This window comes from Rhipicephalus sanguineus, chromosome 11 (assembly GCF_013339695.2).
Source record: "Rhipicephalus sanguineus isolate Rsan-2018 chromosome 11, BIME_Rsan_1.4, whole genome shotgun sequence".
Classification (NCBI taxonomy): Eukaryota; Metazoa; Arthropoda; class Arachnida; order Ixodida; family Ixodidae; genus Rhipicephalus; species Rhipicephalus sanguineus.
Window position 1 is genome coordinate 6,042,577 of NC_051186.1, and position 21,124 is coordinate 6,063,700.

The 21,124-nt window shown below is 44.1% G+C and overlaps 1 protein-coding gene across 1 annotated transcript; it reads right to left on the reverse strand.

Moving 5' to 3' along the window:
* Positions 1-560: 560 nt before the first annotated feature.
* LOC119374859 (carboxypeptidase inhibitor SmCI) lies at positions 561-20,860 on the reverse strand. Its single transcript, XM_037645060.2, has 6 exons — positions 20,808-20,860; positions 19,488-19,676; positions 17,502-17,678; positions 7,233-7,268; positions 2,868-3,047; positions 561-791 (listed from the first exon to the last, which is right to left on the reverse strand). The coding sequence occupies exons 1-6, from the start codon at positions 20,848-20,850 to the stop codon at positions 601-603; spliced, it is 816 nt and encodes a 271-aa protein (XP_037500988.2). The 5' UTR covers positions 20,851-20,860; the 3' UTR covers positions 561-600.
* Positions 20,861-21,124: the final 264 nt, after the last annotated feature.

A 21,124-nucleotide genomic window follows, 5' to 3' on the forward strand; every position in this document is an offset into this window, starting at 1 on the left:
AGCGAACTTTCAGGTTACAGACATATATTTCGTTTAAATTAAACACAGTGTGTCGCAGTTCACGCATATTCAAATAAATGTCTTTGTACATAGGTATTTGCTGCTTCTTTATATGCTGGATCTATAATAGAAAATTTGCAAATATATCTAATGCCGGTGTCGCACGGGCACTTTTGAAGGGCCATCGAATCAATGGCCATCGAAACGCCACAACTCTATTCACTAGATAGAGTTGTCGCGCTGCTACACGGCGGTTTTGAGTAGCCGTTAAGTGCTTCAGGAGAGACGGCAAAGTATGTTTGCCCAGCCCTGCTCCGTAGCAAGTATTGCGCGGCCACGCATTGTGAGAACGACGGCGGAACAGCGCGCTTAGGATGAAAAGCGACGACAGCAGAGACGGAACTGCATTCGTCAGCTCCGCTGTCAAAGACATTCACAAAGTAGAATGGCCGCAGCTCTTTTGTTGCACTACATCAAGAGCTTTGTGTTCCGCGTACAGTAACACAATGAAGAACACTTCAGGAACATAATTTTATTGCAGGAAACGAAGCCGGTCCCTGCACGACTTGTGCATCATGCCTACAAAAATTTCAACACTGACTACACGAGGTAAGGAATTTTGCAAACGTTCATGCAAGAAACGTATGATTCGAAGTTGTTGCCGTTGCTTTGGCAGCCTCCGTAGACAAAGGGGTGACAAGACTGCGTACTGTTGTCATAGTAGTATCGCTGAAAACTGCCCACGCATGGACCACGCTGAGGAGGCCGAAAGCAGAAGCTGTGGGACCCCGCTGCATAAATAATATATAAAATAGGTACATATAGTAGCACGCATCAATGTAAGATCATAGTAAAGGTAAGAGCGTCGAGTGTATGGGAACAAATTATTTGCACTCGGCGATGACGACTATCATCGTACGCAGAATTCTATTTTTCGAACACGAAGCATGACCACTCACCAAGTATGCTCTCATGCTAGGTTCGGGAATAGGCTTGTTTCGAAGAGATTAATAAAATACGTGTAGTACCAGACGACTGATATACAGGGTGTCCCAGCTATCTTTAGCCAAGGCTTTAAAAATAGAATATTAGAGGCAGGCGAGTGAAATCACTTGCAAATTACTGACAGTCACCTTGCGCACTACAGACAATTTTTTGTTTGGTAATTATACTAATTTGTTAATTATGATTGTTTAATTAAATTGCAAAGTATTGGCTGTAGGCAAGAAATGCGGCTTGCAAAGTTCGAGGGCGTCTTCAGAAACCCCAATTCCATTATTTGCGATAAAAAAAGTATCACGTATACCATTTTTTCCAAGCTGCAAAGAAAGCCCGCGAAATACAAAAAGAACCACGTGACTAGCGCATTCGCCCGCCGCGAGGATGCTGCCCTCAGCCGTGGTTTGAGCGAACGAAATCGGCTGCGGCAGCGACTCGGCGGCTCCTTTGCAGCGGTAGGCTGACAAGTTGACGGTGGTTCCTTGGCCCGCGCTCGCTACAACTTGCACCGTCACGCGCGCCAACTGGCTCGCAACGGGCCAAGAAACCACCGTTAACTTATCGGCCTACTGCTGCAACGGAGCTGGCGAGTCCTGGCCGCAGCTTATTTCGTTCTCTCAAACCACGGCTGAGGGCAGCATCCTCGGGGCGGGCGAATGCGCTAGTCACGTGGTTCTTTTTGTATTTCGCGGGCTTTCTTTGCAGCTTGGAAAAAATGGTATACGTGAGACTTTCTTTATCGCAAATAATGAAATTGGGGTTTCTGAAGACGCCCTCGAACTTTGCAAGCCGCATTTCTTGCCTACAGCCAATTTCTTGCAATTTAATTAAATAATCATAATTAACAAATTAGTTAATTACCAAACAAAAAAATTGTCTGTAGTGCGTAAGGTGACTGTCAGTAATTTGCAAGTGATTTCACTCGCCTGCCTCTAATATTGTATTTTTAAACCCTTGGCTAAAGATAGCTGGGACACCCGGTATACTGAAGCGCTCTATAAAGTTTACTAAAGCAAGCCTGACTCGCTCTTGAATCTAACGAGGCTCTCTTCTGCGTTGATGAAATTGCTGATATGTGTACGTTAACATGCCCATGAAAACGAAAGGGGTAATTTGTTTCGACAATTATTTTTTTCAATTTCTCCTAAAAATAATTTCCTGGCTGGATGACTTCTGGTACCCTCTGTTCATGAGGCTTTGAATATGCGACTGCCGTACCTTGCATGCGGGATTGGTCCACCTTTGCCAACAACGTTTTTTGTTATACATAAAAGCTATATTATTATGACTATCGTAGTCTACTATCTTCGTATAAAGCATGTAGACGGAGTGAAGAAACACGCTGAAATACGGGACGGTTAGCCAGTTTTTAAACGGGCTGAATAACCTGCGCTGAGGAAACGTGGGAAGGAAAGATAATAGAAAGAAGACTAGAGAATGGGAAACAAAAACAAACACAATAGAAAGTAGATTACGACACTGTTTTCGAATATGTCTCATATCTCAATTGTCGTTTGAAAGCGCCACAAAACTTTTAACCCCTTCTGTGCTAAGAAAGGACACGGCTATTGTCCCAGGATTCTTTCTTCCGAGAAAGGTGGATTGTCAAGTGTGTCTAGCGCATTGTAGCTTAGATCATGATCTCCAGCACCGTCTTTCGTTAGGAATATTTAGAGCTGAGAAGACGCTTACGTTCCGCCTTTAGTTAAGCATGGCCTTTTCGAGCGCCAACTCCTGTTGGATCGGAATGGCTAACAACTTTACATGCAAGACCTGCAACTGCGAAGAAATGATTGCCCATCTCCTCTGTCAGTGTCCCTGTATACGTGTAACCGTAAAATAACTTTCTAATGCATATGGGGACTCACCAATGCATGCGAGCTCGCAAGCCTGCTTATCGTCAAATCTGTTGTCATTGCCGCCACAGCCACTGTAGGAGAACAGCTCGCATTTGCCAGTGGACTTGTTGAACCCCCACTTCTGCTGGCTACGCCCGCATTCACCTTTGTCCAGCTCCAATTCACACAAGGGACTCATAGTCGCTGCCGCTGAAAAACAAGATAAAGTCGCAGCTTTTCTATTGAACCGCAACGAAAGAAATAATATCACGCGCTTCTGAAATCTCGGAGTAATTGAAACAAGATGGCTAACGAAGCTGCACGTGGACTTCGTATCCGTGCACTATGCGACTAGGTCCCAATAATGTGCACGAGGAGAGCAGGAACGAATTACTCACATAAAATGAAGCCTCCAAGCATTACTACTTGAACAGAAGGGAATCCCTACTGCCACACGCTAAACGGTGACTCTGATATTATTAGGGGCATGAACTTATCCGAATGCCAACTTTATTGCAAGGTATATCAAGAAAGAGAGGCACAAATGAATTGCGAGAAGTGTAACGGCATCATTACTCTGCATCATATGCTGTGGCAGTGTCCTGTGGCTTTCACAGGCAGTGACAACAAAAGTGACTGGCGGCGACGAGTCCTTCGCAGTCGAGTTGTCCTTAAATCAAGTAGAGGCCGTCCAGAAGGCACACGATAGGGCGGTAAGGTTAAGTCTTACTTTGACGACTGGGGAGCCGCCTGCGTCTACTTAAGGGTTGATCCTGAGGACCTGATTAAAGTTCCTAATACCATAGCCACTTCTGCATTTCTAACATAATTCAAAGTTATATTCTCGAAAACGAAGAAATGCCGTCGGAAGAAGGTCGTTTGTTGTGCGAGTTCTATATTGTGTTTTAGAGGTACAATCCAACACAAGACATTAGTGACTACGCGAGCCCCTGCAGAAATTAGCGTTTGCGCCGTCTAGCGGTGAGCCGTCTGCTGTCGAGGGCATTTCTCTGGCGTCGCCTTTCCCGTGGCAGCGGCCCGTATTATTAACGCGATAGCGTTAGAGAGCTCGTGTCGCAGAAATTCCGGTGTCGGCGTCGGTGTCGGCACCGTTGGATGTGAGCGAGAAATCGAGAAAGAAGCAAATAAAATAAAGAATAGAATCTTCGGTCCCATTGAGGATCGAACCCAGGCTGTTCACGTGGCAAGCAGGTGTCCTACCACAAAGCCACGATGTTACTTCCAGCAGCTTCGAAAAAAAAAAAAAACACGACATAAATGCCATGTAGTGGAAGGAGTCTCCTTAACGCATTTCGTTCGGCAGGTGTCACGACGAAAACGAGCCCATTCCGCGATTTGTGGGCGCATTTGGGAGGCCATCAAACTACGTCGAAAAAGGCAGGGATAGTGCAGCCATCGCCGCTAAAAATCCTACAATTCGTTCCACCTCCTAAACGAATAATCACTATTTTTGGGTTCCAGCGCATTGTGGACATCCCGGGAATACAAACGCTCATGAGCAGGCCCGAGCTCTCGTCAACCGGGCAGTGGACGGTCTGCCTTCGTTTCGCAACGCGCGGGAATTCCTACTCACCTAACAGGAAATCACTTTACATTACCGCAATTCCCGCATGATCTACCAACCAGCTCATAAATCGCTGTCCCAGGCTGAGCAAATCGTTTGGCGCCGACTCCAAACGGGCACTTTAATATTCCACTTCATAAATTCCCAAATTCATCAGGGTAACGCCTTACCCCATTGTCGTCTCTGCTCGAGTCCGCGAGCCGACTTTAATCAGATGTATCGCCATTGTCCAAATAAGCCAAATCCCCCCTTTGAGGGGGCTGAGCGACAGGAGCGATGGGAGGCTGCTTTGCGCAGCTCATGACTGGACGACCAACTCCGGATAGTGTGCTGGGCCATGGGGGTCGCCGAAGCGCAAGGACTTTCGGCCACTTAAAGCGGCCCGAGGGCCCATCGGCTACCTTTTCCCTGCACCCCCCCCCCCTCACCTGACCCATTTCATGGCGTCAATAAATTTGTATCCTCCTCCCACACGAACTTTCAAACAGCTCTAAAAATGGACAACTATGTCCATCTAGCGGAAAACGTATCAAGCCAACGCTGGGTTTCTAGAGGAGGCGTTGATCAAGCAAACAGCAAACGCTAGATAATATGCTGCCATCTGTGAGGCATTGTGAGACTCTTCATGTCCTCCGAGGCCATGCGACTCTCGCTTTAGATAAAAAACCTGTACCATACGCGCACGCGCGCGTGTCTGTGTGCGTGTGTCTGTAACAATACACATAATTAAGTGGGCACTTAGTTGTTGAAGTGCGCACTAGGGGCCGGATTTCACTATCGCGTTCAACTTTTAAAGGCGAAGCTTAAGGGTCCTTCAATTTTTTTGCTGCCGCCTGTACATTGTGCGTGACGAAAAGGACATTTAACCCAAGCTCCTCGTAAGAGCCGTCAAAGATACAACAATCGTGCAGCGTGCATGATAAATATGTTGCTTATCACTCTATACTTACGTAACGTACTTAACTCAGATCAATAGCTGACATAATCCTATGTAATCTTTTGCTGCTTTGTAAAATGTACATATGCTCATTGGTGTACAGCGCTACCACGGCAAAACATGAGCGTACATGGAGACGTACTTTGCAAATGAACATATTTTAATTGATTGTTCGCAGCTACTATGGATTTCTGAGAGCATTACCTTTTGCACGTCAAGGGGAGAAAAGAACACATTACCTCAAATCTCGATTAAGCATAAAACAAGAATTACAGTTTCAAAATCGTACTTTTAGAGAAATATCAAATGTGCATAAAAAGGCCACGCATCGACTGCTTCAACAAATGTGTTCGAAAATACCCGTAATCAAGGGAAATGCATTATTTCTTCGCTTCTTTCCTGATTTGTTCTTGCTCTGAAGGCATACATTTTTACATGACCAGATTCCTAAAGTGAGAGAGAGATATGATAAATTAACCTAATTAACTTTTAGAGCGCAGCTCTTAGGCGCCCGTTCCTACGTTGTGCGGAGTCCTCATTAGCTTAACCGATAGAGCGAACGAGGACGAAAGAGAGCGAACGCGGAGCGAAGCCGAGGATTAAAGACGGCGATAGCGAGGAGGGCACGAGGAGGAGGGAACGACAGAGGCGAGACGACTGGTTGCGCGGCGGCCACCCGCGGCGCCACAGCATGTAGTGCGCGCCGTCGTGCTTCAGCTGTTGTGGAACGCGCCCACGCGCTGCCTTCCGCGGTCTCCCAGTTTTACAGGCAATCGTGCTACGCTCCATCTGCGGCGGTTGATGTGAAATGGGCTGCAGGAAATTGTCCGCCTCAGTCACGCAACTTACGGCATTCTGTTCTTAATGTAAACCGTACACCTGTATACAAAATAGTCTTAGCCAGTTCTTTCTGAACAATGAGCGACGCGACTGGTCGAATTACGTTGTCTACTAGTGCTGCTAAACGAGGTGCCCGAGCAGAGGCTCAACGCAGCCGACGCCAGTATCCAGAGGTGCGCGCTGCCGAAACAGAAGCATTTGTCGCAACTTATCGAAAAGTAAGAACATCTAAAAAGCTGCGCTCGAAATTTCCATGAGACGGTATTGTAAGCGTCGGTGACATATTTTTTTATTATTCAATGCTGGCGCGCGTGTCAAATGGAAGATCTGGAGGTATTCCTGCGAAGTGCACTTGTAACTCTTCCATTTGACTCAATTTACTCGGTATTCTACGTGCAATCAAAGGGTTCTAATTACTTTTCCAAATCACTCCTCTAACTGATGTCTATTGCCACGTTAAAAAGTCTAGCACAACAGGAACATATAATTATAGCGGCAGCAAAGAAATGTTGGATTTCCATTCATCCTCTACACCTAAAGTTCTGGATTTTTGTGGATATGGTATTGGAAACCTCTCACCACAAGTTGATACCTTGTCGCAAAAAATTATGCCGCATTAGTTGAAAATATTTGTGCGCAGATGTCTCCTATAATGTGAAACGTTGCTTTGGTGGACATGCACACTGGCACTGGAAAAATAACCGCAAATATACAACTTTACTAATAAAAAGTCAGTGCTTCTATAGAATTCTTTGATTGGTTCGGCAATAGAGCAACTATAGAACTGAACTGAACTGACAACTGAACAATCGTATTACTGGACTAACAGAGAATGATCTACAGTTTTTCACAGCCATATGTTGCTCTCGCAGGGTAGCGACTGAACGATGTGGATTAGGCTGAAGCACACTGTTTTCAATAAACTCAGCAAGAATATTCGTAGCCTTCACAACAATATTTAAAGAACAGTTTTATGCACTATTTGAAGTTGAAATAACGCAATCGCCTAGCGCCTCCTTTCGTCATAACTCACCGTAGGCAGTGCCGAGGAGCGCCAGAAGTACGCAGGCTTTCATGATTGGAGAGATCAGCTAGAAGTGGCTTCTCATGTCTCAGGCATCGGCTTTTATACAGCAAAGGACAATAGGTAGAGAAAAAAAAGGCACAATGTTATCTGTCAGAGCAATGGGCGCAAGGGCAGTGAACCAATTGCAATCGCCTATGCAAGAAATGTTGTCAATGATAGCACCCCTTCGTCCTAATTCAATTGATAATGGCTTTAGCGTTTCTACACTGTTGCATTTGTTTTGACAATCCGGTCGCACCAGTTCAGGGAGCCTAACAGAAGCACGCTGTTTAAGTATCTTCTGCAAATCGCAATGCTCTCGATTATTTAACACAAACACCATATGTGTGGTCGCATTGGTACAGCCTTAGCACATTATCTTTTCTGTGTGTTTGTAATATAACGCTGAATACGAGGGTCATACAAGGAAAAAAGTATACAAACGTGTTGGTACACTTTCTGAACTCTATTAACGTATGTAGCTGTTTCAAGTTCTACTTTAAACCAATAAGGGATATCTTCCTCTTGGAGTCGGGAATTAGAACGCAGAGTGTCTCAGCGAAAGCGCATGCAAACAATAGCACTCATGAGGAAATATTGCTGGAGCTGTCCAACTAGCGCAGCGGCCATTGCATGATAGAAATTCCATTCTCGAGCAAGACTTTGATTTGGGTGAGTTGGTACATGCTTAGCTGGGGGAAAACAGGTCAATAAAGGAACGAGGACGCAGGAATACAGTAGACTGGACGAGGTGTAAGTTCAGCACTCGTCCAGTCTATCGTGTTCCTGCGTCCTCGTCCTTTATTACGCGGTTTTTGCCCAGCTAAGAAATACCATGCTATGGTTGTGTACAGTGATGTAAAAGTGGTACCTATATTGTACTTAGGGCTCCAAAGGACTACTGTTAGAATGTTTGCCTTCGGAAGTGGCGCACATTTTGGCAGCATTATCCTCAGGAAGGGAAAACAAAGGTCTTTGTAAACATATCCTCGCGAAAAATTTTCAATATCTCCCGAAGAAATGCACCGCACATGAAAATGCTCTGAAAAACTTCATGGCTGCGTTCGCATAAAATATGACTAAGTTGGTTTCCCATATTTTTCCCTTTTTTTAACTGTGCGCCCACTCAACGCACGTGCTGAAATCTTCAGGAATGTATGCCTGAATAAAGCGTGCTAATTCAAATGACAATGCAAAAAAAAAACTTTGCTTTGTGAGTTGTCAGATTGATGAATAAGAATGGAGTTTTTTTTTAACGATGTGAAATCACATGGTTGGGCTCTTTGTGTCGTTTGAGGACAGTGTCGCTTGAGGAGGCTTATGGAAGGAATACTAAATGCTGCGTCAATCAATCAGCAGGGTATCGTGAATTGTTCTTAAAGGCTGAGTATACTGCCCACCTAACTGAGCACTCCGCTGCCTGTGGTAGTGACTGCCACGTGAGATGAAAATTATGCGCATGGCCACCAGCTTTGCAAGGAAGTTGCCCGATGCTCCCAGCATTTAAAGAGGAGACACAAGTTGCCCAGTTGCTCTTCATTTTGAACACACTATTGTAACTTTCACAAGATATTATGGCGCGCATGCGTACCTGTTGTAAGCTTCGCACATTCCTCCCCCTACTGCTTTTACTGGAAATCTTTGGTTTCACACTCACGCTGGAATGTATTAAATAGATCTATGAAGTTATGCAGTAAAGCCCCAATACCGACGTGTACCCTGTGTATTGTTAGATCCTAATGCATAGGTTCCCCTTTAGAAAAACATGAGGATGGATTAGGTACCAATGATGATCCATAGAGCACAATAATGACAAGCGGACTAACAGTAACTGCCGGTCGAGATAACCTAGAGGTTGGCGTTTCGAATTGTTACTCCGGGAACACACTTGTTTATGCTAATTGCACACTATCGGCTTTTGTAGCTGCATATTACTACTTATTCCGAAAGTTTTATTGCAGACCATATATTGAATAAAAAATCTTTTCTGAGGAAGTCGATGAGGTGGATAAAGTTTATTAATTAAAAAAAATGTTGTCATTGAGTACGTTGCAACGCGAAGCCAGAATGAAACTTGTACAGCTTTCAGTGAAATGAAATTTTTCATGTGGCGAAAAATGCATTCTCGTTCTGCCCTAGAATATTATTATGCGATTCCCGAGCGCTTGTTCGACATATCAGCAACCAGGATTTTTGCTGATCACATAGCCACAGAGAAATAATCGACAGCTCAGATACAGCTCAGGTGTAGCGAGGTTCCCGTTGGGGAGATTTTAAGAGTAATCAGAAGTGCACCTGAAAGTAAACAGAATTAGCCTTGCGATTGAAATTTATCTTTACATTTTGAACCAAATATAAAAGAATCTGTTGGCTTAACCAAGTTTTTATTGTGAAGTGAACCAGAACGAAAAGTGTTCCCTAAATAAAGCGCTAAAAATGGATCAAGCTGATGCTCTTTTGTCACGCCTTTTAAATCACGCCGCGTGAGTAAGCGCAAGGGCCTTCGTAATATACGCATTTGGTCAGGATGAGAATGCCGTTTGCGCTTGAACGTTTGCACCGAGATTATGACACCGTCGAACAGTAAACTAGCCTCTGATCACATGACACGCAGACAAATGTTGGGTTGCAGCAAACATCTTGTCAACTGCTTCGCATGACAACAATTCCCACGCTGAGTGGCATCTGTCATAATATTCTTTATGAGTGCTGGCATTCTGCGGAAGCTAGAACTTGCGTCATTTACCGCACAGCACAACTGCAGCACAAGTAACTTACAGCGCATTTGGGTAAATATGCATGCAAATTCAAACTTACCAACGCATTTGCACTCTAGCGTTTTGTTATTCCTTCTTAATTCTTCTTTGTTTTGTAAGCGATGTATTTTCACGCTCCCATATTGCATGCATAATTAATCTCCATGTTTCTGACACTTGAACGTTACGATGTTATTACTCTTCTGTGATTTTTATTCTTCTGCATTCTTATTTTTAGAGGCATTGCATAACCTGCCTTGTATAATGTTTGTATTACGAAGGGTTGACAGTATTCTGTGTAAAAATAAATAAATAAATAAATAAATAAATAAATAAAGAGACGAAACTGCGGGATTTGATTATGGAGCGCCTGAAACGACCTATTGAACACACTCGTACGTATCTTCGGAAAAGAGCTCTCGTATGGAAACGTCCAATAATATTTGTTGGGGCTTCACGTGCAAATTCCGGGATATAATTACGTGCCACGCCACTGGGGAGGGATCGAGAAATTTCGACTACATGTGGTTCTTTAACCCTTTCAGGCCCAGCGATTCCAATTGGAATCGTCAATTTTGTAGGCGAATCAGCGATCACCTGGTAAAAAATGGCTTGTTCTGGTGGTTCAACGCATGTTTAGCATCTCCTCTACCTGTGCTGCCAACCTGGTGCACACGGGTATGAAAAAAGAAAATACCGTCGCGCTGTTCCCCCCATTTGCTGAGGCAGGTTCTTACTTCGCCGGATGGAGGTAGCGCATTTATTTCCGTTCTTTATCGAAAATTTGAAATTTGCGTACTTATATTATACTATCTCATCTAACTAATTTTCTTGCGATAGCCATTATGGGGAAACTCTTGGCGGGTTTCGGCTGTCGCCATCGCCGCCAAGTTCCATATAAAGTCGAAATCGATAACATCGCTCGGCGCACCGTATGTTGTTCACGCGAATAAAAGCGCGCGAGCGCTGGCGACGAGCGAGGCTGAATCAGAAATAAAGCGAGGCGGCCATCTCCCTAGCACGGAGGGCGCATGCGATAACATAATACAGTCTTTCAGCATATTACGGAAATATGGTAAGCAAATACGGTAACACAGTAAGTAGCGCTCCTGCTTTCCCGCTCGTTGTGATAATGCTGCTGAAGGCACCCCACCACCACAAAAGCTTTTCAAAAATTTTTGGGGGGTTCTCACGCCTCATTGTTGCCGGTCAGCCTACACATAGTTAACGGTGACGTGAAGCACTTGAAAAAAATGACTTTGGAATGTTGTAGGGCCGGGCATGAGTTCGTTTCAACGCCCACACTTTCGGCGCATTCGCGTAGGCGGAGCAAGACGAACTTTTCTTTCGGGTATTTTGAAGCTCGTGCAGCCACCACAACGAAAAAAAATTGGGAGACCCTTAAGCTTCGCCTTTAAGGGCTGAACGCTATAGCGAAATCCGGCCCTAGTGCGTACTTCAACGACTAAGTGCATGCTTATTATTGTCTGCTGTTACACACACACGCACACAGACACACAATGCGTGCGCGCGATGCATCGATAGTAATGGTACAGGTTTTCGATCTAAAGCACTTCCCTGTGCTAGAATCGAGACATATTTCTCACAATGCCTCACAGATGGCAACACATTATATAATGTTTGCTGTTTGCTTGATCAACGCCTCCTTTAGAAAGGAGGCGTTGGCTTGATATGTTTTCCGCTAGATGGACATAGTTGTCCATTTTTGGAGCTGTTTGAAAGTTAGTGTGTGTTTTTAGCGGCGATGGCTGCACTATCCTGCCTTTTTTCGAAGCATGGCGTCGCTCAAAAACGTAGTTTGATGGCCGTGCCAATGCGCGTACAAATCGCCGAATGGGCTTATTTTCGTCGTGACACCTGCCGAACAAAATGCGTTAAGGAGACTCCCTCCACTACATCGCATTTATGTCGTGTTTTTTGCCGAAGCAGTTGCAAGTAATATCATGGCTTTGTGGTACGACACCTGCTTGCCACGGAAATTGCCCGCGTTCGATCCTCAATGGAACCGAGGGTGTTTATTGTTTACATTATTTGAATCTTTCTCAATATTTCGCTCACAGACGATTTGTGGCTCACAAGCGACGCCGTCACCGATGGCGGAATTTTTGACGAAACGAGCTCTCTAACGCTGTCGCATTAAAATTAAGCCATCGTCGACAATAACGTTGGTCCTTGTTAACGACAAAGCTTTGCAAGTTCTAAAACCCCTTCAGCTTTAACGCGGAAGCTGTCGTTCGGTGGGTGCACTGTCACTGGAACTGGGACGGCTAAAACACAACGAGCGGGAAATGACATGCGAAAAATAGACTTGGACTAATGCTGAATGTCTAGCAAATGGCTGCATTTAGTATATAACACTCTTTCTTGGGTCTTTGATAATTCGAATTACAGGCTGCTCTACCGACAGAAATAAAACAAATGCTGCACCACATGTATACGTATACAAGGACCAAGCTTGGGTGTATGGAGGCAGCAAGGAAGAAATAATTCACCTGAAGGAACTGAACATTGAGCGTGCCGTCGTCATATGCTTTCTCATATACTATCTAAAAAACCTCATGTACACGTCTGCTTTTTCGCAGACCCTGAATATGGTCCAAAAACTTTTAAGACCTCAAGAACCTATCCCACGTGGGCTTATTTCAAACCTATTGAAGTGTTTCTTGGCGCTTTTGAAGAAAAAAAAAAGTCTGATCACTATATATGCAATTGGTTGGTCAAACTTTATTGCCAAAGATTATTTGGGCAGATGTTTGGAAGTTCTTATATAAATATTTTTCCAAGAAAAACTTTTCACTTACTTATAGCTGAATTACTGTATATTTTTGCATTTTAAATAAAGTGCTTCATGCTTTTTATTTCTCTGACTATTTCGTTTAATTTGCTTTGCATCCGGACGAATGTCTGAGAACCTATGCTCCTGCATGAACTGTTCGGCTTTGTGTATGCCAAACAATTTCACATATTTCTCACAGAAATTACCATGCACACGCAGGCTTTATAAACATTTATTGATTAGAAAATTTGTGTACCACTAAGCTAAAAAGCATGGTAAGCCGATACGCCTGTCTTTCTTTCAGGGCACTTTTATTTTCCAGGTGAATGAAAGGAAAATGCAGTTTGCTGAATGGAAGGAATATGAACCCACAACTTCTGCATGTCCCGTGTGATGTTCTTTCTCTAATGGAAGAGTTTTGCACGAGGCATGCAGAGGTTGTATAAGGTTAATTCCATGCAGTGGTCTGCTGTATTTGTCATAAAAGTTACATTTGAAGGTTTACTGTATAACCTTTCAGTTTAGAAGTTTTTCAAATACCTATACGGACACAAACACGCTATACCTCTAATAAAAGTTACAATTTTAGAGGTTGCTGGTTACCTTTTGCTTTAAAGGTTTCTCTGTGACTTATAAAACTACCGTGACCTATATGGTAGAAGTTACCATATTAAAAGGTAATGCATAACCTTTAAATTAGACAGATACGAATCTTAAAAATGTATGCCTCTACTAAAGGTTACGCGGTTAAGAGTGTAGCCCTATGTCGCGGCGAATAGAGGCCACCGCCTTCTGCTGTGAGGCGAAAGAAGGACAGTCGCGAAATAGAATATGTTCTAATGAGAACTAACAGACAAGAAGGCAACAAAAGTATAGGATATGTTATATGTAGTAATTATGGTGTAAATGTGGAGAAAGTAAAGTGGACGAAAAGGAAACTCGCCGCTGGCAGGCACCGAACCTGTGACCTTCGGATAACGCGTCCGATGGCGCACAAATTGAACTACAGCGGCGGTCATCCCCCCGTCCACTTTGTGCATATACAGGGTCCCCATCGCGCCGCTAACCAAGGACACGACATTGTTTTACAATGGCTGCCGGGTCACTGTGGCATCAGTGGTAACCACCTCGCTGACGACGCTGCCCTATGCGCCCACGATGGAGCGCCCACACTGTTGTCAAGAGTAGATGCAGCTAGAGAACTTCGTCACATCCTGCATAATGCCACGCTTGCGCACTGGAATTCTCCGCTTAACTCCAATCCTCGCCCTAAGAACCTTGAATCATTACTCCAGCTACAACCGCCATCCAAGATTTCTCGACGTGACGCTACAATGCTGTGCCGGTTGTGGATCGGTGTAGCGTTTACTAACTCATTCAGCCGTCGCATTGGCATGGCAGATTCATCCATGTGCGAAAGCTGCAATTGTCTCTATATATAGAGACTATTGAACATCTCTTGTGCCACAGTGCCCAATTTGATGAAGATCGCCGGACTCTCCAGTGTGCCTTGGATAGACTGGATGACCGGCCCTATAATGAAGCAAAGATCTTAGGAGCCTGGTCGCGCAGCATATCAGCCCAGAAAGCCACACGAGCCCTCCTGCGGTACTTGAAAAGAACCCTATTGAGCGACCGCCTGTGAAACTCGGCACTGAGTGTGTGATGTGACATGTGTCTATCCTTCTCTCTCTCTTTCTTTTACTCTTCTATTCCCCCTCCCAATGTGTAGGGTAGCAAACTGGACGCATTGTCTGGTTAACCTCCCTGCCTTTCCTACATTGCTTCTCTCTCTCTCTCTCTACAGGGTGTCCCAGCTATCATGCAGTACGATTGGAAAAAAGAGGGAACGGCGTTACACGAAGTACACCTACTGCAGATTGTTGGTACTATACTGGAGTGGCCACTGCTATTTTTTTCGTTAATGACGTTTAATTAATTAGTCATAGTTATATTTGTAACTCTACAAGTACTCACCTAATTGTCAAAATTCCAATGAGGCGTATCTAGGCACGCTCAAATGGCATCTCACTGCGCTATTATCAACAACATGCTAATTACGTGTTGATTTTTTATATAATAATAATAATAATAATAATAATAATAATAATAATAATAATAATAATAATAATAATAATAATAATAATAATTATTATTATTATTATTATTATTATTATTATTATTACAGTTGCGGCTGTACGCACGATTGAAGATGTGTGCGTAGCACCGTGTTAAGGCAACGACGAGGTGAAACTTATGGAATACACTGGCGCAACTGCCGTTCATTCAAAGCGGGAGGCAAAAACTTATGTCGCTCTACTTCCCGCAGATGCCTGCACCGATGGTCTGTTTGAGGCCAGTATGTTGCTGTGCAATCTCACGTGGGTGACGTCAAGGAAGAGATCACATCAGACCAGAATTATAGTATTATGGAGGGCTTCCACAATGTCTAACGGACAAACGGAGAAAAGATGCCGTCGCTACGAGTGCGAGCCTCTTATTTACTTCCCCTTCCTCCTCGTCTTTCTTTTACCATTCTCGGAATTTCTACGCCCTCGGCCACGCTGCATGTTTCCGGTGCGTCTTTTCGAACAGTGTGGTCGCCGAAAACGTCTCCGATTTCGGTGCGCTCGAGTGGACAGGCTTCGAGAAAATACGACCTGCTGCCGAATCGTCCATGGATGATGGCCACAGATATTTCAATCCGTGACATCACCCAAGGACGTCGGGCCCCCTTTCACCATCGGGCAAAATTGCGAATTTTCACGAAGGCGCAAATGCGCGCATGTGATCTCAAGCGCGTCTGATAGAAAGATTTCGGTCGAGATCAGACACAAACAATACCTTTCAAACAATGAGATATCTTTTTTAGAGCACCCATCAAAAATGTCGATAAATCGATTAATCGATTAAAACATCACATCGAAATCAATTAATCGATGAAAGGCTAAACGACGAATGATTAACAATTAATCGATTAAAAATGTTATTCGACCATCTCTACACCGAGGCGTAGTTCCTAGATTCCCGAAACCTCCGAGAACGACCCAACCGCCAACACGCCTCCGCGAAAACGTGGGAAGACTGACCCGAGCGAGGGGGCGGTTAGTTGCCTTGACAACGGTTTGCACACGGAACGCATCTCTGCACACGGCCCGCATCTCCCGCGCGGTTAATACCATTGCAGACTAAATGGTTTGCACCATCCGTGGTTTGCACACAGCACGGATCCCTCTGCGGTTCCTCCTCAACAGTCTATCCGTTCATCGCACGCGCCTATTGGGCTCCATTACTGCTCTTTCGGGTAATTTGCCTAGGAGAGTACTCATTGTTCAGCACAACGTATTGTTCAAAGTTCGTCGGTCTTCTTGCTTTTTAGGACATTAGAAAAAAAGAAACTTTGGCAGATCCCACGCATTGTGGGAAACGGTTCATGTGAAGCAGTGAGATAGTAGTTCTATGGTGCAGTTTTTGCCTTTGAGCCAAGCGTTATAAGGCGGATCGAGGCGGTTTTGTAAGTTTAGTAGTAGTGTGCACATCCTGGGCTTACCAGGCACGTCAACTACACTGGCGTTTAAAGAGCAACTTATAATCTAACGTAACGTGAGCACTCACATTAGACCACAGACGTCAGTATAATCGAAATGAAGTGCATCTTACGGTGCGATGATGTGAATATCATACGTGAATTTTATTAGCCTATTCCTCCGGGTTCGAACAACGCTTGAATGTATAGCTTGCGGATTTATAGGAATACAAATGTTATGTTTTCAGACTCCTTTAAAAGCGAAGCAAGCACTGGAACCGTAATTGAAGTTAACCCAACATATATCACAGATGTAGGTACGTAATGTTCATTGCCTCGTTATAAAATTAAATAGTATGCACTACAACCACAATTGACTTTGCACCGACAATACCCCTGCATAGGGCCATCTTCCAAAGTAGTTTCAAGACCTGGCGTGGCTCTTTGGTGCAATGCCTGGCTGCCACACAGAATGCTTGGGTTCGATTCCTGCTGAGATTCTGACTTTTATTCTGTGCATTCGTGGGGTCAACGCTGCCGACGTCGGTTTTCCTTAACGCTCTCGCATTTAAATTACTAATGTCTGTTCTCACCGTTCCAGGGCAGATATAAACTGTCAATCACATGTGGCGCATACCCGCATACCGTGGCCCGAGATATACGGGTAGGTGCCACACGTAACTGGAGAAAAGGGTCTCACGACGTACGCGACAGGATTTCCACACTATTCATGTCATGATCAGTCATACTAGTCAAACACTCTTACCCTCCCATGCTCATTTTGGTCTGCATCAAGTCAAGGAGACGATGACGAGAGGCAGTAGACGTAGGCGGTTAGATAGATAGATAGATAGATAGATAGATAGATAGATAGATAGATAGATAGATAGATAGATAGATAGATAGATAGATAGATAGATAGATAGATAGATAGATAGATAGATAGATAGAAACGCTCGTAGTGCCTTTGGTTCGCAAATGAATGTTTCGCTTTTAATAATCCATTGTGTGTCACATGAAAAATTTCATTATTTTCTGGGGTTTGTAAACAGCATAGAATACTCCAGGAAACACAATTCATTCAGAAAAGTTAACTGTACCTCCACCACTTGTGCATCGCGCATACCAAAACGTCAGCACTTGCTAAGGGAATTAGCTGTCGTTGCAGAATTTCATGCAAGAAACGTATGATTCGAAGTTGTTGCCGTTGCTCTGGCAGCCTCCGTAGACGAATGGGTAACACGACTGCGTGCTGTTGTCGTAGTAGAATCGCGGATAACTGCCCAGACACGGTCCACGGTGAGCAGGACGCAGACACAACTCGTGCACCGGCGCTGTGGGAAAAAGTAGAAACGCACGTAGAGCAGCAGGCATGGTACATAGTTTGGTGACCGCAGCGAGTGTGTGGCACCAAAATTGTGCGCTCAGCCTGAGAACTATTCTCCGACCGGGCATTCTATTTATTTAACAGCATCCATCCACTCTGAGAATTGTGAGAACGGTTCACCGATGGACCGTTTCGAACATGAGAAAGGGATTGATTATGTCCTTTAGCTGCAAAAAGATTTCTATTTCAAAATCACTGTAAAGCCAAAAGTCTTTTGGAGTTATCTCGGCTCCCTCATTTCGTGGGAATGCTAAACCGACCACTGAATTTGTATACCTTTTTAGGTCAGTATAATCTCTCTAACACTTTCGAGCAATGGGAGACAGCTCGCTAGCTCTCTCCCGGAGGTACAGCTCGCGCTTCTGGGTCACGTGAGGCAGGCAGTAGCAGCCAGTGGAGCCCTAGACTTGGGGCCCCACCCATCGAACTCATGACTCCTTACTCAATAAAGTTCTGCATGAAACTAACGAGACTTGGTTCTACACTGGTTCCATATTTTGTCTGACAAAAATTTTGGAGGCACAAAAGAACAGGACAAGAAACGACGGGGCTGGAGCCAACTAACAACTGATTCATTGGAAAAGACATTGCATCACAGGTGACTTAAGAGAGGCATTGGGTCAATGTGTTTGCATTCCGCGCTAAGCAGATCTTGCGAACACATGATGGTTCACAGTTTTCATTATCAGGTTTCGCGTCTGCAATCAGCTGGTTTCCCTTGCTCAGTCATTACTAGTGTTTCGGAGAGTTTGCTCAAGAAATTGAAAGACATGCGCAAAAGGGCGGAACCTAAACGCTATGACAAAAGGCCGGAAATTATACCCTATATTCATAAGGTCGCCCACAAATTGAAGAAGGTTGTGAGCAGACACGATGTTCCGGTGATATTTTCCAACCTTAACAAGCTCTCACGGCTTTGCGCCCGTGTACCTGAGAAAAACAATAAGGCCGCCTGTAACATACAACATGTACAACCGTATTGCCCATGTGTAGTTGGGGTGGTTTACGAAATACCCGTCAGCTGTGGTAGGACATACATCGGCGAGATTGGTCGATGTCTAAATATCTGATTAATGGAACATGAAGCCTCCATTGACAATGTGTCTGGATTGCACTTGCCTTCGCACTACAAGTCTTACGCATGCGCGCCCCGGTTTTTCGAAACCAGGGTGGTTGGGAAAAGTCGAAACCAGGTAGCCACAGAATTGGTGGAGGCTTTTTGCATCAATAAGAAGGGAGCCCAATGCGTTACTGTGCCATCTTTGAATTTATATCGCAATGAATTGGACTTTTCAGACAAGTCTTGATAATTAAAGATAGGTTGTGATTCTGTTACGGTGATTTTCAATGTGACTCGCGTATGCGCCTGAAGTTACCTGGGATGCAATGTGATTTGCAATAAATCAGTTGTTAGCTGGCACCAGTCCCGTCCTTTCTTGTTCTGTTCTTTTGTGCCTCGAACATTTTTTGTCAGACCATGCAACAACTAGCCCAAGAACGCGTTTAGGCCACATTTTGTGTGGGAGCGTAAAAGCGCATGATGTGCAACCGGTATTTTTCTCCCCGAATGCGATGGGAACTGGCCTCAAAAGCTTTTCGGTTGCTCAATGACATCACTGCACTCTATTTATTAATTTTTTAAACTTGTAGCTACCCTAGTGATAATTATGTAAGCTATACTTAGTTTTATAAAAAGAAAACGTGTTGTTAGAGCTATCGTCGTATAATATCATGGTTAGTACACATAAAAACTTACACTGTGCATCCATGCATGTCTTCTCGCAAACTTTCTGGTCGTCAAATCTGTTCTCGTTGCCGCCACAGCCGCTGTAGTAAAACAGCTTGCATTCGCCAGTAATCGCGTTGAAATACCACCTCTTGAGGTTAAGGTTGCAGTTTCCTCTGTCCACTTTCATTGTGCATTGCTGATCAAAAGCCGTTGCCGCTGAAGGAAAGATAAATTATGAACTGTCTTTGAGAAGCTCCAAATAAGACATTGATGTTGCGGACGTCGATTGCTCATATATAAGAAACACCTGCGCTACCGAAAGTGAGCACGTTCACCGGATAAAAGTATTTTTTTTTTACGTGTGTGCCTCGTTTTTAGATACAGGGCCTATTGGATGGCATGTCGCATACAAAAACATCGTAATACCAGCGGTCGAAAACAGAAACAAAACATAAAGGGTGTCCGCTGTATTGCTGATTAATAGGCGAGGGTGGGTCACTTGCATGGCACAATTTTGTGTTTCTTATAACATTAGTCACTGCTGTAATTAGCACGGCCACGTCTAAGTGCATAAGCTGGCGTATTCATCGATTTACTTATTTCAATGTATTTCTCTGAATTCGCGGCTCATTTTATTTCACGTCGAGGGCAGGAAAAGAACTTGTTACACAATATTGTGATTACATTTGAAAACGACATCCAGCATGACTCGACGATAAAGATAGCGATATCAAAGAGTGTGCTATCTGGGACATATGTATCACCCTGAGCATTCGTGTAAGCTGCTGGAAGCCTGCATTCCTCAGGCGTAATGTTCGTAAGTGTACGTAGACCTCTCCGATATCGTGTTCTCTTCAATCTAGAATCTTTCACAAGTGGGTGATACCTTGGGCTAATATATTTATGCATATTCTTAAAAACTTTGTAGGGGACTCCGCTCAGAAAATTGAACTCCTTGCTTATGCGAACTCAGAAAACTGACCACTTAAGTAAGAGCTACTCGTATAATTCTGTGACATCATGAAATACTGGCCGTAATAGAAAGCATTCCCTGATTTTTTAAGAATTGGGATTACAATCGCAAACGCGCGGAATTTCACAACATTACTAGCAGGAAACAGCATGATGCAGTATTATATGTCGCCCTATGTTGCTGCAAGAAAGTAGCCAGCGCAAATTCTGCGTGATGTCGAGATGTTGCATTAACCAAAGCTGCGTAGTGTTTGCAAGGAGGCCAAATAAATCAAGATTATGTAGTTTGTCAAGTTTTTTTAACACAGTTAGCGTCAAGACAGCACACGCTTCGCTCAACTGCGACACCTAGCATCTATTTTCTTCAAAACTCACCGTAGGCAGTGCTGAGGAGCGCTAGAAGTACACACGTCTTCATGGTGGCAGATGTCAGCTAACAGTGGCTTGTAAGGCGGCAGGCACGGACTTTTATGCCAGAAACCAAGATAGATAAAAAGCAAGATAAGAAAAAAACACGTGCTCACCTTTTCTATGAGTACAAAGAGCGCTGGATAAGAGAAGCGATAGTATTCTTCCGTGCGTTGAAAATAAGTGAACAATAGCTGACCCCCTTTTTTTTCATTAAAAAGGTAATGATATTGTAGATTCTTGATTCTTGCATCACCCTATGCTAATAACCCAGCTGGTCAGTT